Raw genomic sequence first — 16,438 nt, 5'->3', positions numbered from 1 at the left:
TCTCATGAGTGTTTTTGAGATATTTGACAACAAATCTCCATGATTCTTCTCCTTTCAAAATATTTGAGTGATACTTCCAAATCTTCATCAAATCTTGAAAGGTTAAAGACAAAAATCGAATTTGAACCTTAATGGTAAAATTTTGTATTCTTGGAATTTTCAAATATGCCTACAATCATCACCAAACTCGCACAACTTTCAGATATAAGTGAAAACATGTCATTTTTCTAATATTTAATCATAAAATAACACAAAATAATCAAATAAATGCACTAGAAAATATGAAGCCTAATCCCATATAAACATAAAAATAGAGTAAAACAAGATTATGTAAGAGCTAGAAGAATGAAAAGGATAAAAGTTAAGAGAAAGGTTATGAAAATATGGTAAAAAGGATCATTGAAAAGATGCTCATTTTCACACCTAAATAGGAAGAACACCCTTTAAATTAAAAACTAATTTTAATATCTATTTCCTTGATCTATAAGATTTTAAGAGATGGTTAGATCAACTAGAGTTTGTTTCTTTGTTTATAACTTATTTTACAACAATGAGAATATTACCTTCACACTCATGGAGTCCTTTTCCCATTATCAAAACATGATGGACACATACTACATGCAACATATTAGATTGATTAGTATATCATCAAAAAATACTAACACAACTTTTCTAAGCAAGGGTTTGAAAATGGAATTCATTAAACCTTCAAATGTGGAATGTGCTTTAGTAAGGCCAAAATGGGCTACGTGGGCACAACAATAAGAATACGGGGGCTACACTAACAATATCAATAAGGAGGCTACACTAGTATTATAGGGACCTAACATATTTGCATGCAAGCCATCATTCTAATATCCAAACCTATGACAAATTTCACTCCTCACCCTTTCATTAGTGGCATTTGCCATGCCCTGCTCAACCATAGTGCAATCAGATTACTAATAAATTTCGTCCTCTCCCCAAGTGACTTCTAAGATCCGAGCTTTGAAGATTCCTTCAGAGCATCTTCAGTCAAAATGTTTCTAGCACACATAATGATTTTGATGCAACCTTCAATTAGTCCCAAGATCTCTCTTTTCTGTCTAATCTTAACAAACAACATGACATAAGTTGATTATGGCAAATTGAACTCCACATGAGTCACCAGAATATTCCACACGACCTTTATTGTTTTTCCTTTGACCTTCCATGTGCTCTTGCTCATTTTGTCATGCTCGACTCATTGTATGAGGCCGAGCTATTGTTTAAGGAGGTGGCAGTGACCATATTTTCCATTTTTTTTATTTGGTATGCCCTTTGGATGCCCACAAATCACCAACCACATCCATCTAGCCTTGGCATGGATTTTACCTAGCACCTTTAACAATTATTTTCCTGCTACATTGATTTCACTTCTCTTGTATTTTGTTGCCAAGATAAACTTTGCATTTTCACCAAGTTCCTCATAGCCATTATCAAGCTACTCTCCTTAGATAGATCAGGTTAACCTTGACCACAAATGCGTCCCTCTAAGGCAAAATAAATCCACCTTTGCTTCCAACACCAAATCTTGAAATTTAATTGTTGAAGAGACATGAAACTTTTACCAAGAGAAACATTAACACAACAACAAAACATAACACTATGTCTACCCTATGAAAACCCCAACTTCGGGGAAAAACCCAACTAACAAAATTCCATTAGATCCTTGGCCAAATCCATGGACAAGTCGGCCAAGTGAGCCTTCACCGTTCACATCCCTTGGCCCCCTTACAATGAAGTCTTCCAAGCCTTTTAAAGGCTTCATTACATGCAATCCACAGACACAAAATCATGTGCAAGCAAAAAACCATGGAATGAAAACCACTACTAATGATCTGGTCAACTTTGACTCTTTCTCTGAGTCAAGTTTACCTAACACAATAGCAGCCATTGAAATTCATGTTACCATTGTTCTAGGTAGAACAATGTTTCCATATGGCGGTGACCCCAAACTTCCTCCCCCGTAGAAGGTCTAAAGGGCCTTCCCCACAAACCTTGGATGTGGTGGAAAAATGACCCTATCTCACCCTTTTAAGTAGCGAGCATTTTCAACAACTTCCATAATTGAGTGGTTTCCACGTCAGAACCATTGCCCTAATCTTGGGGTTCAATCCATAAATGAAGCAATCTACATGACAACGACCAATGTCCATGTAGGAGACATACTTAAACAATTCCATGAATTTGATCTCATATTCTTCTATCATGTAATTTCCCTGCACCAAAGCATGAAAGGATCATCCTTGATATTCTTCATAATATCCTAGTAAGTTCTTCTTCTTGAACCTTTCCTTAAATAACTTTGAGGTGATAGTGTCAAGTGTGAGGTGTAGTTGTCACTCTGGGTCACCTCACTAATTAAAAGCATTATTTTTGAGCTGAAATATCATTATCTTAGCCTTTGAATTGGAAGGATACTCTCTTAGTGTGAAACATCTTGCTATTCCTTCCAACCAAGCTTCTGCTCGTTTGTTGGCACAACCTTTAGCAAATTATGGGAGTTTAATCCTATGGGGCTCCCTAATAATTTCCTTGGTTGGAGGCCCTCTATCAGAAACCCTCAATCCTTCGAGGTTGCATACTCCTGATGGAGGGTGATCCACCTCCATCTTAGTTGTTTGACTCCCTCTTGATGTTTCATTAATTGCTTCTAGGGAGCATAATATGAGAGCCAACTCCAATGATGGAAATGGGGGCTCTAGAGGTGATGGTACTTGGGATGAACCTCCTTGGCCCTGATTCCCTTGCGTCCTCACCATTCTGAACTAGTCAAATATTTGTGTGACACACAAAGCTCATTAGTGCATCTTGTGACATTCTCAACACTTACTTGGCTCACACAATATACAAAATGATAAAAATAAGTTTTTCTTTTGACTATGCTTGTAAACAAGCGTTACTATTATTGACCATATCCTCATGGATCTACTATGAATAAGAATCACACAGCCATATTACCATATGCACAACAAATTAACACACAAAAATTAAACTGGTGGAAAAGGCAGAGAGCCATCATGTGGTCTCTCATGCTTATGTAATTCTCTCTTATGCAAATAATTTAATAATACATTTAAATACACGAGAAAGTGGTCTTAAGATAGTGCGTCTATCTTAGACTCACTTGGTTGAGACAATTTCTCTACTTACACACTAATTTAGGAGAGCTAGTTGGAGAGAATCTCTCATCCAAACTAGAATCCTTGGTTTGAGGAATTCTCATGATTTTATTTATTTAATTGGATTTATTATTGATTTTTAAGAGAGTGAGGCTAACATTCCCCCCTCAATGATAAATCCAACACGAACAAGGAACCATCTTCCAAGTTCTCAAATTGATCCTCAAAAAAACATTTGCCTGAAAAAACACCAAAGTTGGATGCTGAAAAAAACTTAAATCTGAAGAGAACATGAATTAGCTGCATGACTGATTCATCTCTGAATGTTGCTTGACAACTCCATCATGTGCTAAGCCACAAAAGGATCCAACTGTCCTTTGCTTGAAAACAACATCCGGTGTCCACTGACACAATTAATGAACGCACACTGGCGTATTTGCTGATGATGATCACCCACTGGCTGATGAAGATGCCCAATGGCTGCTTCATTGATGTTGTTAAGGCTTTCAGTCTGATAACCACTTGTCAATTTCATTTACATTTTCCCCCCTTTGTCAGCTGAAAGGAGAGGCAATCTTCTCCAAAATATATCTGAACTCCCCCTTGTAGGTGTAGGAGTGTCTCACTGGTGTACTCCCTCGTTCACTTGCACGAGAGTACCATCTTCATTTGACTGTTGGATGCAATATGTGTGAGTGAATCCGATTGTAAAACTTGTACAATCTTCTGGCTGTGGATGACCATTCCCAGGGATCAATTCATGAATAATTTATCTTCAATCTGGTTGACTGTCATTGGTTGCAACATTTCTCTGATGTATGATTTGAGTTTCTGCAATGGCTACAAGGAAGGAGATCAAAACATTGATCTTCCACATGACCGGTTCTTTGACAATGAGAACATTTCGGTTTGTCAGCAACTTGTGTTTGTGTGCATTTCTGTTTGTTTGTAACTTCAGTTTATGTGCATTAACGTCGGTCTACAAGTGGCTGAGAACTTGCTGAGGTGATTTGTTCAAGTAATCCGGCACTGACGAACTGAATGGGCTTTGAATAATCAAGGATATGTAAGTTGTCATTATCTTTGACATATCCTAAGCCTCGTCGATTTCGATTACTTTGAATTTCTTCCCATGGCTTGATGATGGGTTTGGAAGAAAGTTGAACTAGAATAATTTCAACACTTGAAGCTAGTTGGATGAATGAAGTCGAATGATTAGCTGTCTCTCGATTGGTCAAAGACTTGGAAGCAACACACTTCTCTTGCAACTCATTTCTCTGCAGTTACAACTCCAGTTGAAGGAACTCAATCATTTCATGTAGATGTTGAAGATTCACTTGAATATCAGCAAGAGTGGTTTTGCTGATGTGCACCATGATTGGCTGATGATAACATTAAATTGTTAATAATTTGGGACAACTAAATGTGTGTCGCCATGTTGCCTTGCTTACTTTGAAGTAGAAGTCGTGCTTGAAAAAATTGCTCACTTGAGTCGATCACTGAAATGACACACTCGCTTGTACTGGTTGTTGATTGCTGATGCTTTTAAACACTTGCTTAACTGCTGATTGTATGCTTACTTGATGATTGGTTTGAATGACATGCTCGCTTGATTTATCGCTTATTGCTCACTTGAAGAATAGAATACTAGAATTCACACTCATTTGATGATGATTGCTTGCTAGAATGCTTCACTAACACTTTGTGAATGCTTCAATCAACTTCACACTGGCTTGCTTTGATGCTCACTTGAACTTGCTTGATTGATTACTGACATTTGTGATTTCTTGAATGTACTCACTGAGTGTGATGATTTGTAAAAAAAAGGAAAGGGTGTCGAACACTGTCAAAAATGCACCCAAGATACAAATGACAAGTTCAATCTTGATGACTCTGTTGAAGACTTACTTGACTTAATGTATTCACCTTAACAAGTCAAATTAGGGTGTTAGTTACAACCTAGAATGCACCCGTACAATTTAGTTAAAAAATGTTTATCTGCAAGGGATACAAAAAGTGTTGAGGATGTTGATGTCGTCTTGGCTTGAAGTGCTTGATTTGTAGCGTCCTTAACTTGATGGCGTGAATTAGCTGTTGTGAAATGTTGTTGCAGAATATTACTTTTATCAAGTCGATGATGTGACGCTTTGTGCTTAATATGAACTTAATTGATTATGGGAGCTTTGATTTTAGGAGCTTGATCGATGACTTGTATATGCAAACTTTATTATGTGCATTTTGTTTAAGCATAATACAAAGAGATAATTTGAACACAAGTCATGCACATGCATACATTACACATGGTGTACCTAAGATCCCCTTATTCAATTTCAGGTGGATCTAGGATAGAATCACCACCAAAAAGATGTGTTTTTATTTAAGTATTGAGCACATCAGCATTTTATCTTTACAACATCGTCATTGGGACTTCTCAAGTAATGAGAATCCACTTTTGAAATAACTTGTCTTCAAAAACTAAATAACTATTGACTCAACCTTCTGGAAGTAAAAATATTCACTTATCTCTCCGAATTTACAAAACACTTATCGCTACAAAATTACAAAAAAAAATCACCTTATCACTTCACACCATCACCTCAGAACTTTCAACATTCACTTATCACTCCAAAAAGAATTACATTAAAAAAACACATTTTTCCAAAATATATTAAAGCACTTTTACATACCACCCTTTTAAAACTTTCCATAAAATAATTTTTTTTACACTATTTTTAAAATATTCGTTTACACCTTTTTTATTTCAAGCATGAACTAATATATTCTAATAAAAATGTGCCCACTTAAATCTTAGTTTAGGAGTAGTCTACCTAGGCAGTAGAATGGACCTTTTTCCGGCACCGGCCGGAAAATCGTCCGGCTCCGGTTGCCGGATATCTCTCCCCTTCCGCCACCATCTCTCCGCTCCACCACCACCTTCCTCCGCCACCCTCCCTCACCGCCCTGACATTCCCTGACCGATCGCCTGACATCCCTGACCGATCGGGGAGTAATTCCTGCGGGGAGTAAACGCTCTGCAGTTCAGGCGGGTGACCATTTCGAACCGGCGGGGTGACCATTTCGAACCGGGGTGACCAGAGGTACCGCTCGCTGCAGCTGCATTCTACAGCCTCCATTTCGAACCGGGGTGACCAGAGGTACCGCTCTGCAGCTGCAGCTCGCAGGTACCCTTCGAACTCGAATTCCATTTTCTTCACACCAGCCTTCCAGTGCAGAGCAGAGCGAAAGCGTATGCAGAGCAATCGCAGAAGGACCTACGCCAATTCTTTGGTGCTCGAGCTCACGAAATGGCAAGTGGCGGCGCCATGTTCTTATGCGCAATGGGTCGCCCCAACTCAGCGCCCGCGCATCACCAAGTGAGCGCAGAGGGCGAATACTGTGGTGCCGACTTCGAAGCAGCCTGGGACGACCTTATCTCGGAGGTAACGAATTTAAACAAATTGCCCTGAAATGTCCAAACCCAAATTAAAGATTTCATTGGACTAATACACAAATAATTTTTGGGTGAAGGGAATAGTGGAGGCAGAGAGCCGAGACAGTTTTAATCTGCCATGGTACTTTCCGAACGCAGAAGAAGTGAGAGAAGCGATTGAAGCGTCGTCGGCCTTCGAGATCAGGGGACTGGAGGTCCTCAGCGATGTGTGCTGCATGAGCGAAGAAGATTTCAAGGACTGGGTGTACGACGCCCGGAGTTTTGGGAAGAAGAAATCAAATCTAGTGAGAAGCTTTGTAGGAAGCCTCGTCGAACAGAAGATCGGATCAGAGAAAGCTGACGCGCTGTTTCAGAGATTGGAGAGCAGATCGGGGGAGTTCTTGGAAAAGAGGATTATTCATCCCTCCCGTTATGCCACTTGCATTATCGCTGCTGTCGTGAAGAAATAAGTTAGACCAATTGTAAATTCATCAATTCGTCTATGCGGTTTAATCAAATGGAATCCAATCCAACAATGGCGATGATGTGTTTATGTTGGGGCCATTTCTTACTGTTTGTTATAATTAATTAATGCGTCGATTTCACATATAATTCTGTCGGGCATGACTGTGAGCGATTTCATTTGTTATTTCGTTCTTGTTTTTCAACAGAAATCTATCGAGCGAGGCTATGGGTCAGCTTTAGCTATTAAGTATTTAACAATGATGCTTGGAAATGATTAAAACTCATTAAACTTCCTATGCAGTAACAAGATGGGTTGCTAAAACAAGCCCCTGCCCAGTAGGAAGTCCAGTCTCTGTATTTTTCTGATGGGCTTTTCCAGAGTTGAAAATAAATTTTAAATATTGCAATTTTTGCTAATACAACAATAGTTTAAAGAATGTTTTTTCAGGTCATAAAACCACTAAGGATCATAAAATGCTTGGCCCAAATGGCTTTGGTTTTCTAAATTCAAACTTCTAGACATGTGAATGCGTTCTTGATCATTGGTATTCTAAATTCAAAATTCTAGACCTCTGAATGCGTTCTTGATCATTGGTATTCTAAATTCAAATTTCTAAACATGTGAATGCGTTCGTGATTATCACAGGAAAGTTCTAAGAAATTCCTAGACACCAGATGTGCTCTTGAAAGTAAAGATACAGAACGCACAAAAGGTTTAAAAAGGTCAGAGGAAGACGAGTATAGGCAGTATTAGAAAGTGGAAACGGAGCTGCGAAACTAGTACAACGAAGCTTCCTCCAATCTAGATAAGAAAGAAATTGGAAATAAAAATTGCCCACAACTTCGACTAATCACTTTAGAAAGAGTCATAATTTTGAAAGCAATTTGGCTCAGAAACTTTATTATAATATTGTGTAGGTTGAAAAGATATAATACTGCATCGGTTGGAGGCTGTCATAAACCCAGCTCTGCAATAGAAATTGGTGCCTCACCTAGAAATTCAGCATGCAAGCTTGGAAGATAAGGTCACCAATATTTTCAATTACTGTAAAGTAACTGGTCTCTGTCTTATTTTCATGGTTCACACAATTACTGTAAAGTAACTGGTCTCTGTCTTATTTTCATGGTTCACACATAGAGCTGGGTTTACCTCTCCAGCTCCTAGGAAGTGGAAGGTATCATCAACCAATATTCCACCTGTCACCTTTAATGATGCAACCAACCCCTCCAGAAGCATTGCAACTGTCCCCTGAAATACCAAAGATGCACCCTGATTCTTTATTGAAAAACTAGATAGTCACATCCCTAATCCCAACACAGTCAAGATTTTAAATAAACATGAACATATTTAGATCTCAGTATTTGTATACTGTTTCACTGATTGACAAAGGTCTCTGGGGTCCCTGGGCTGACTAAGGTCTCGACTCACAAGTGTGCACTTTTCCCTCAGGTTTATATTTTAAATAATATTATTTGATTCAGTGATTATTGGCCTCTTTACATCACTTGAAACTGTAAACATAATTGAAAAAACCAAGCATCCATTATATATATACGCATATACATATGGAGTTTTAAATGTCAAATGATGACCATTGCAGTGAATATGTAAAAGTACCATTGGATAGCAATCTCTACTATAAAACATGTAGGCTACCATGGGTATATAAACAAATATGTCAAAAATATCAATTTCCTAGCTACAGCACTTCACAAGGCATAGATTTCTTGTGATAAATTTCTGCATACATAGCTTTGTTAATCTGTAATACAGTTCCATCCTCTACTGGTAATGTAATCATCTCTGGGAGTTCATCCAATGATTTGATACTGGGTTGTCCCTCGACAGCAGGTAGGGCCAATATTCCTTGCAATGGCTGCAATACATTTCCATCCTCTACTGGTAATGTAATCATCTTTGGGAGTTGATCCAATGATTGGATTGTGGGTTGTTCCTCGACAGCAGGTAGGGCCAATATTCCCTGCAATGGCTGAGACAGAACTAGTATGAAGTGACCATCATATATAACATGTTCTTCAATACAATATGCATGCTAAAAATCAAGTGTTTGGATAAACTCATGAGCAGTTTGGGTTACAAGGTTAATAGGAAAAGAAACAAATTGGCATGGTAAATCCTGGGCACTGCTTCTCAGTCATCTCCAACCACCTTGCCAATCACTTGCAGAATTCACACAAATTTTACAGTCGGACATGCCTCATTTGAGATCAAATATGCCAGACTACATATTGATGTATAAATCTGTTACACCAACCTTTCTGGAACAGCTTGTAAGAGACAGATTTGTGCATGGATAAATGTTTGTTATTGCTGGAGTTTTACCTTGAAATTATATACGTTGTGCAATTTAGGGTACATCATTTAGGAGTCTTACTTCATTTAGGGTACATCACCCTTAAGCAAGTATGCCAACTTGTATAATCATCAAATCTCTTAGGCATCTCTTGAGCCATTCAATCCACTCATCTAGCTTTTAGAAATTAGCTGTTATCTCTGTGCCACCGCCATCAACATTTTATTAATTTATCTTTAGTTAGAAAAAATATTGTTATTTTATTTCATCAGAGATTGGCTCTTCTCTTATTTAAAGAAACCCTTCCCAATTGAAATGGTTGTTGGAGGAATGAACACTTGAGCTCTTGGGTATCATTTTGCATTGTAATTTTCTTTCAAGCTAGATGCTTTGGCAAGGTGTTGTAGAGGAGGATGCTATCTATTTTGTAAGCTCCTTCATGCTGAAAATCTCTTCTTCAACGATTATGAGGCAATGAAATTCGGGTGATATTGTACTTGTTTATAAGAATTTGTCATTTGATCATAATCCATGATCTTTTCTACTCTAGTAAGATTTGTTGTAAGAAATTTCTGGGTATTTCAAAGGATTAAGAGGGGTAATTTCAACTTGCAACCTACAGCCAAAAGAACCCTTGCCTTTTTATTAGAGTGGCGTCCCTCAGGGATTTGTTTAGACCCCATGGGGCTCAAGTGAGGAATAAGGCATTGGTAGCGCCTTACAGCCACATAAAAATCTCTTTGAACTCACCTTTGCTTGCCTGACAGATCTGAAATTTTACTGAAGGAGATGTTTATTCAGATCTTCTCAAGGCCTGCTTGTATGTCTCATTTAACATCAAATAAAACAGACTATGTATTGATGTATAAATATGTTAGATAAACCATTCTGGAACAGCATGTTAGAGACAGATTTGTGCATGAATAAATGATATATTATTGCTGAAGTTATATGAGAAGAACTTCGTGCGGAATATCTTCGTTAAAGAACTTTTTATTAGAGCTTCTTTCACGGATTTGTTTAGATCCCAGGTGCCCAAGTGAAGGATGAGGCATTGGTAGCACCTTATGGCCTCATAAAAAGTCTCTTTAAACTCACCTTTACTTGTCCTAAATATCTAGAATTTTACTTGAGAATATTTTTATTCAAATCTGTCCTCAAGGTTTGGTTGCATGCCTCATTTGAGATCAAATATGCCAGACTACATATTGATGTATAAATCTGTTACACCAACCTTTCTGGAACAGCTTGTAAGAGAGATTTGTGCATGGATAAATGTTTGTTATTGCTGGAGTTTTACCTTGAAATTATATACGTTGTGCAATTTAGGGTACATCATTTAGGAGTCTTACTTCATTTAGGGTACATCACCCTTAAGCAAGTATGCCAACTTGTATAATCATCAAATCTCTTAGGCATCTCTTGAGCCATTCAATCCACTCATCTAGCTTTTAGAAATTAGCTGTTATCTCTGTGCCACCGCCATCAACATTTTATTAATTTATCTTTAGTTAGAAAAAATATTGTTATTTTATTTCATCAGAGATTGGCTCTTCTCTTATTTAAAGAAACCCTTCCCAATTGAAATGGTTGTTGGAGGAATGAACACTTGAGCTCTTGGGTATCATTTTGCATTGTAATTTTCTTTCAAGCTAGATGCTTTGGCAAGGTGTTGTAGAGGAGGATGCTATCTATTTTGTAAGCTCCTTCATGCTGAAAATCTCTTCTTCAACGATTATGAGGCAATGAAATTCGGGTGATATTGTACTTGTTTATAAGAATTTGTCATTTGATCATAATCCATGATCTTTTCTACTCTAGTAAGATTTGTTGTAAGAAATTTCTAGGTATTTCAAAGGATTAAGAGGGGTAATTTCAACTTGCAACCTACAGCCAAAAGAACCCTTGTCTTTTTATTAGAGTGGCGTCCCTCAGGGATTTGTTTAGACCCCATGGGGCTCAAGTGAGGAATAAGGCATTGGTAGCGCCTTACAGCCACATAAAAATCTCTTTGAACTCACCTTTGCTTGCCTGACAGATCTGAAATTTTACTGAAGGAGATGTTTATTCAGATCTTCTCAAGGCCTTCTTGTATGTCTCATTTAACATCAAATAAAACAGACTATGTATTGATGTATAAATATGTTAGATAAACCATTCCGGAACAGCATGTTAGAGACAGATTTGTGCATGAATAAATTATATATTATTGCTGAAGTTATATGAGAAGAACTTCGTGCGGAATATCTTCGTTAAAGAACTTTTTATTAGAGCTTCTTTCACGGATTTGTTTAGATCCCAGGTGCCCAAGTGAAGGATGAGGCATTGGTAGCACCTTATGGCCTCATAAAAAGTCTCTTTAAACTCACCTTTACTTGTCCTAAATATCTAGAATTTTACTTGAGAATATTTTTATTCAAATCTGTCCTCAAGGTTTGGTTGCATGCCTCATTTGAGATCAAATATGCCAGACTACATATTGATGTATAAATCTGTTACACCAACCTTTCTGGAACAGCTTGTAAGAGAGATTTGTGCATGGATAAATGTTTGTTATTGCTGGAGTTTTACCTTGAAATTATATACGTTGTGCAATTTAGGGTACATCATTTAGGAGTCTTACTTCATTTAGGGTACATCACCCTTAAGCAAGTATGCCAACTTGTATAATCATCAAATCTCTGTAGATATACTGGATTAATGCTTATGTAAGTGCTAAATAAGCTTACTGAGTGGACTGTAATTTGACCACTCTCAGAATATTGAAGGACTTTGATATCGCTGTAATGCTATCATCAATTTCAATGCTGAACAGGGGTTTGCCAAGACAATGCTCTGTACATGAATGGCTACAACCAGCCTCTGTAGGTGATGTCCACTAGCAACAAATCTACAACCTAGTCAATGCCCCTGGATTCCTTGCATGTGTTCAATCCCAGTGGTTGGTTGTGCAGTTGGTAACAGAGTTCATAATTGAAGCATTAGAATAACTAAGAATGCAAGTTTCATGTTGACTTGGTTCAAAAGCAACAGGTTCAGAAAACTGCACATCAAGATGCTATAAACCCAAGAGCTTCTTTCTTAAATATGAACACCATAAATAAAATCAGATTTGTTTTGATCATATAACACATCTAACATTTGAGAATATTTTTGAAGAACAATTTAGATTGATGTCTAAAACACTAATTCATTACCAAATTGTGGTGTGTATACAACATTGTTACAGCTTAGTCTGCAGTATTAGACCAATTACGTGAGAAAATACAGAAACATTGCAATAAAAAGAACCGACAATTGAATTTGTTGAACAATTACAGAGCCATGTGAATTAACTTGACATTCCATGTCAAAGTTCAAAATTTCATGAAACTTCAGGAGAGTAGTGGCATATAATTGAACTTTTACTTTTGCGGCTGATGAGAGCTCAAACATTCCTCGGTGCTCATCAGGCACCCATATTTTTAATATTGCACTGATGAAGGCTCAAACTTTCCTCAAATTTTGCAGGCACCCATGTTCTCAATGTACCTAGAGCCTTCTGAAACAACACAACATTCCATGTCAAAACACAAAGTTTCATGAACTTTAAGAGAACAGATTATCAAAAAGGTATTTTTATAACAACATAACAATGGAAAAACATAAATATACTTATCATATGATAAAGGGCCACCTGACGACGCCATAATAACCTAGCTTATCTATTATTTGTGCATACCTCATTGATTCCCACTAGAGTTGAAGTCCTTCTGTAGATGATCAGTCATGGTTGAAGATGATGCTTCTCCACTTATTCTATAGTTACCTAGAAAAATGTCAAACGTTATCGCAAAGAAATTTTCTAGAGCATCAAGGTATATGTGCACACACAATGAAAGAGTGTCAAATATACCTGACATGGCAAGTAAGGTTGGATGGTCTTGCATCTCCCTTTGGTCTTGGGTTATCGCCATGGTTGGGGATTGTTGCATTGCTGTAAAAATAAACATACCACATGTTAAAGAATAGTGATGATTAAATACTTAAATCTAAAATCATGACTCTATTCAACACATGAAACTAACTTGGAACCATAGAGACGACATTATTTGATCGATGACGTCCTTGCTTATTGAGGTATCGAAACTCAAATGGTTCATATTCTGATGGATCAACATTTAAATCAATTTCCAAACCATTGTTTTTTCTGCTGCTTCTTCTTTTCTTTGTGGGGCTAAGGAAACTCTTCTTCCTCTTCAAAGATGGATCAAGAGATTCCAATCCAGGTGTGAAGTCAAAATCAGTAACGTGCAAATTATTGGCTTCATCCAACATTTTTTTAAGCATATCAGTCAATTGGATTGTCTTTGCCAAAGTAGTAGGAGGGTTATCTAAAATGAGATGGGTATAGCTAAACAACTCCTCCCTTGCCAAATGAAGTGCCTCGGCATCTGCGTCAACAACATTTGTGGCCATAAGAGTAGCATCGACATCTTCATCATGGTTTTGAGGCTCTATATTGATCTCAGGTGGGTCATTGCATATGTTATCCTCTGCATGCTGATGAAGCAATGGATTTGAATTATCCGATTGGAAATACAACCAATTAACCTTTATGGCATGCTTGCAAATGTTTCCACGGATAGACCATGGACATTCACACGTTATAAAATCCTTACGATACCAGGTGACAAGGTATTTTTTATCTCGATCTGTCTGACTTCTCACCCAATAAGCACGTGTTATGTTCTCATGAGGACAACAATCAGTATCCATAATTTTTCTTGCTCGTTCCACTGATGATTCTAGCTACTTTTCTCTCTTGTAGTTGTTTAGGAATCCTTCTTCTTTTAAGATTTCCTTGAACCGATAACAAGGTTCAACTGTTGTTAGTAGCATATGCAATAACCAATCCATCCTCCGGGCACATTTTTTCCTTCTATCAGATAGAAATGTTGTTTTTAGGTAACAATGGTATGACTCAACAGCATTATTGGTCTCCTGATTTGCATGAGGAAACTCCCGACAACCTTTCACCCACATACCTAATTGCAAACAGAACGATGTCAGTCTCACTCTATCACCTTTATAAAAGAAAAAAATACATATAATATGAAAAAAATGTTTACTTACGAATCTTATCTCCAGTGACCCAATTCTTGTTGAAATAGTCTAAGAACTTCTCTTCATCTGCAAACTTGATAAAAAATTGATTGATTGCATCTTCCACTTCATAATTGAGAGTGTGTTTCATGATGAAACCTAACTCACTGAACATCTCTTTGGCTTTTATGGAACTAGTGGCCAATCGATTGACATTTTTCAACCAAGCCCTCCGTACATGCCAAACGCATAAGATCACATCACAACCTGTGATCCTCCTGCCATATTCAATGCATTTTAGTGTGATATTTTTAGAAAAAATGCAAGTTTGGTTATATCATGACAATGTTAAAGTTACCTCAAGGCACTGATTTCAGCCAGTGCATCATCAACCATGAAAGCATTGACTTTCCAATCAGGACGGGTTTGGAAACACTTGCGCATGGGCTGCTCCAGCCATATTGCAATATCATCTGATGTGTTTCGTGATGCCACGACCCATGCAACAGGCACCCCGCTTTGTTGTTCATCAAATGCCACGAGTGTATACAATTGATACTGTCATTTTCAACATTACATAAATTCAAATACAGGTTATTAATCATTTTGAATGGATACAACTTAAATAAATATATTCAATAAATCATTGACATCTGACTCACCCCATATTTGTTTGTGTTAAATGTTGAATCCATGGCTATTAAGCTATTGTGCGATAGCTTGACCATTGTCTCCAACATCCACTTTGTTTGAATCCCTATTATAAAAGGGACCTCCACACCATTGGGCTTTTGGTAAAAGAAAAAATCTTCCCGATGCTTTTGATACCAAAGGTTTACACTCATTTCATCCTTTTTGTGAAGTTGATAATTTCCCTTCGCCAACCTATTATAAATGTTTACAATATCTTTCCTGCATAAGAAGAAATCTCTATCTCGAGTTGCCACATCGATGTCAACATGTCTCTTAACGTGGGTTCTATACACTACATCAATAGGCACTCCCAAAAAGAAACAACTCTCTACATATGCAACAATGTCCCTCGAAAGCCTTGGCCTAAGCAAGGCCCTGGTCTCACCTGAAGTGTCACATTGACCATGACAAGCCCAACCTTCCCCATCTACATGTTCATACATATTGAAAGTTAATATTGCTCTATCAGGAATTTCATGCATAACTTTCACAATAAAGTGGCATTGGCAACCCCTTTTCTGCACAAATGAAGTCCTTCGTTTAGCTGAAAGATTTCCTCTTTTGTCCTCTGGGCCAAATGAACAATAATAGCTAAACCAAAAATTTAAATTGTTAGTACATACAAAGAAAGATAACCGTGGTTTCAAAAGATCTAAACAATATATATTTTAAATACTCACATATCATATTGCAATGCAATAGTAGATCTTTCTTTTGGTTTACCCTTTGTTTTTCGTACGAAATTACATGGAGCAATAGGATTTTCTTCCTCTCCTTTTATAAAATCAGCAACCCATCGTAATGGGATTACAGCAACACGATCAATACCATTGTTTTTTGTATTTATTTCTGTCCAAACCAAGTCTTTATTAGAGAAAGTCATTTTTCCTTTGGGGTCTTGCACCTCAAGATCCATGATATATTGCCATTTCTTTCGCTTGCCCATTTTGAACTAATCTGGTCAAAGAATATGCAAGGACATCAAAACCAAAATTTCGATCTTAGCAAGTTATTCAACATATATATAAATATAAAACCTCTTTTATGCTTTTTTTGAGGTCTAAAATATCAATCACTCAATGATACATCATCAAGAAACTGGCCAGTTTCTAAAACTACCTGGCCTTGATACATCATCCAGAAACTGGCCTTGATACATCATCCAGAAACTGGCCTTGATACTCCACATTGTTATTTTTGCAATTGTCTGAAAGCACACCTTCCTTTGGTGCTCTCTGCTTTGTTCCACGTGTTGTTTGTGGAGTCTTCCTGCCATTCTGATCTTGCATCTGCAGGAATAGCAATTT

General features: G+C 37.4%; 1 protein-coding gene and 1 long non-coding RNA gene across 2 annotated transcripts; one reads left to right on the top strand and one right to left on the bottom strand.

The window, feature by feature from the left end:
• The first annotated feature begins 5,965 nt into the window (after positions 1 to 5,965).
• LOC149263392 (indole-3-acetate O-methyltransferase 1-like) lies at positions 5,966 to 7,124 on the top strand. Its single transcript, XM_089387662.1, has 2 exons — positions 5,966 to 6,583; positions 6,672 to 7,124. The coding sequence occupies exons 1-2, from the start codon at positions 6,449 to 6,451 to the stop codon at positions 7,041 to 7,043; spliced, it is 507 nt and encodes a 168-aa protein (XP_089243788.1). The 5' UTR covers positions 5,966 to 6,448; the 3' UTR covers positions 7,044 to 7,124.
• Positions 7,125 to 14,301: 7,177 nt separating this feature from the next.
• Positions 14,302 to 14,869, bottom strand: LOC149263391 (uncharacterized). The gene is made up of 2 exons (XR_016249664.1): positions 14,469 to 14,869; positions 14,302 to 14,380 (listed from the first exon to the last, which is right to left on the bottom strand). It is a non-coding gene; the product is annotated as an uncharacterized LOC149263391 (long non-coding RNA).
• Positions 14,870 to 16,438: the final 1,569 nt, after the last annotated feature.

This window comes from Pinus tabuliformis, chromosome 6 (assembly GCF_031772625.1).
Source record: "Pinus tabuliformis cultivar Carrire ecotype Pingquan chromosome 6, CPIR1, whole genome shotgun sequence".
Lineage (NCBI taxonomy): Eukaryota > Viridiplantae > Streptophyta > Pinopsida > Pinales > Pinaceae > Pinus > Pinus tabuliformis.
The sequence above is the reverse complement of the archived record's forward strand: the minus strand, read 5'-3'. Positions and strand labels throughout refer to the sequence as shown.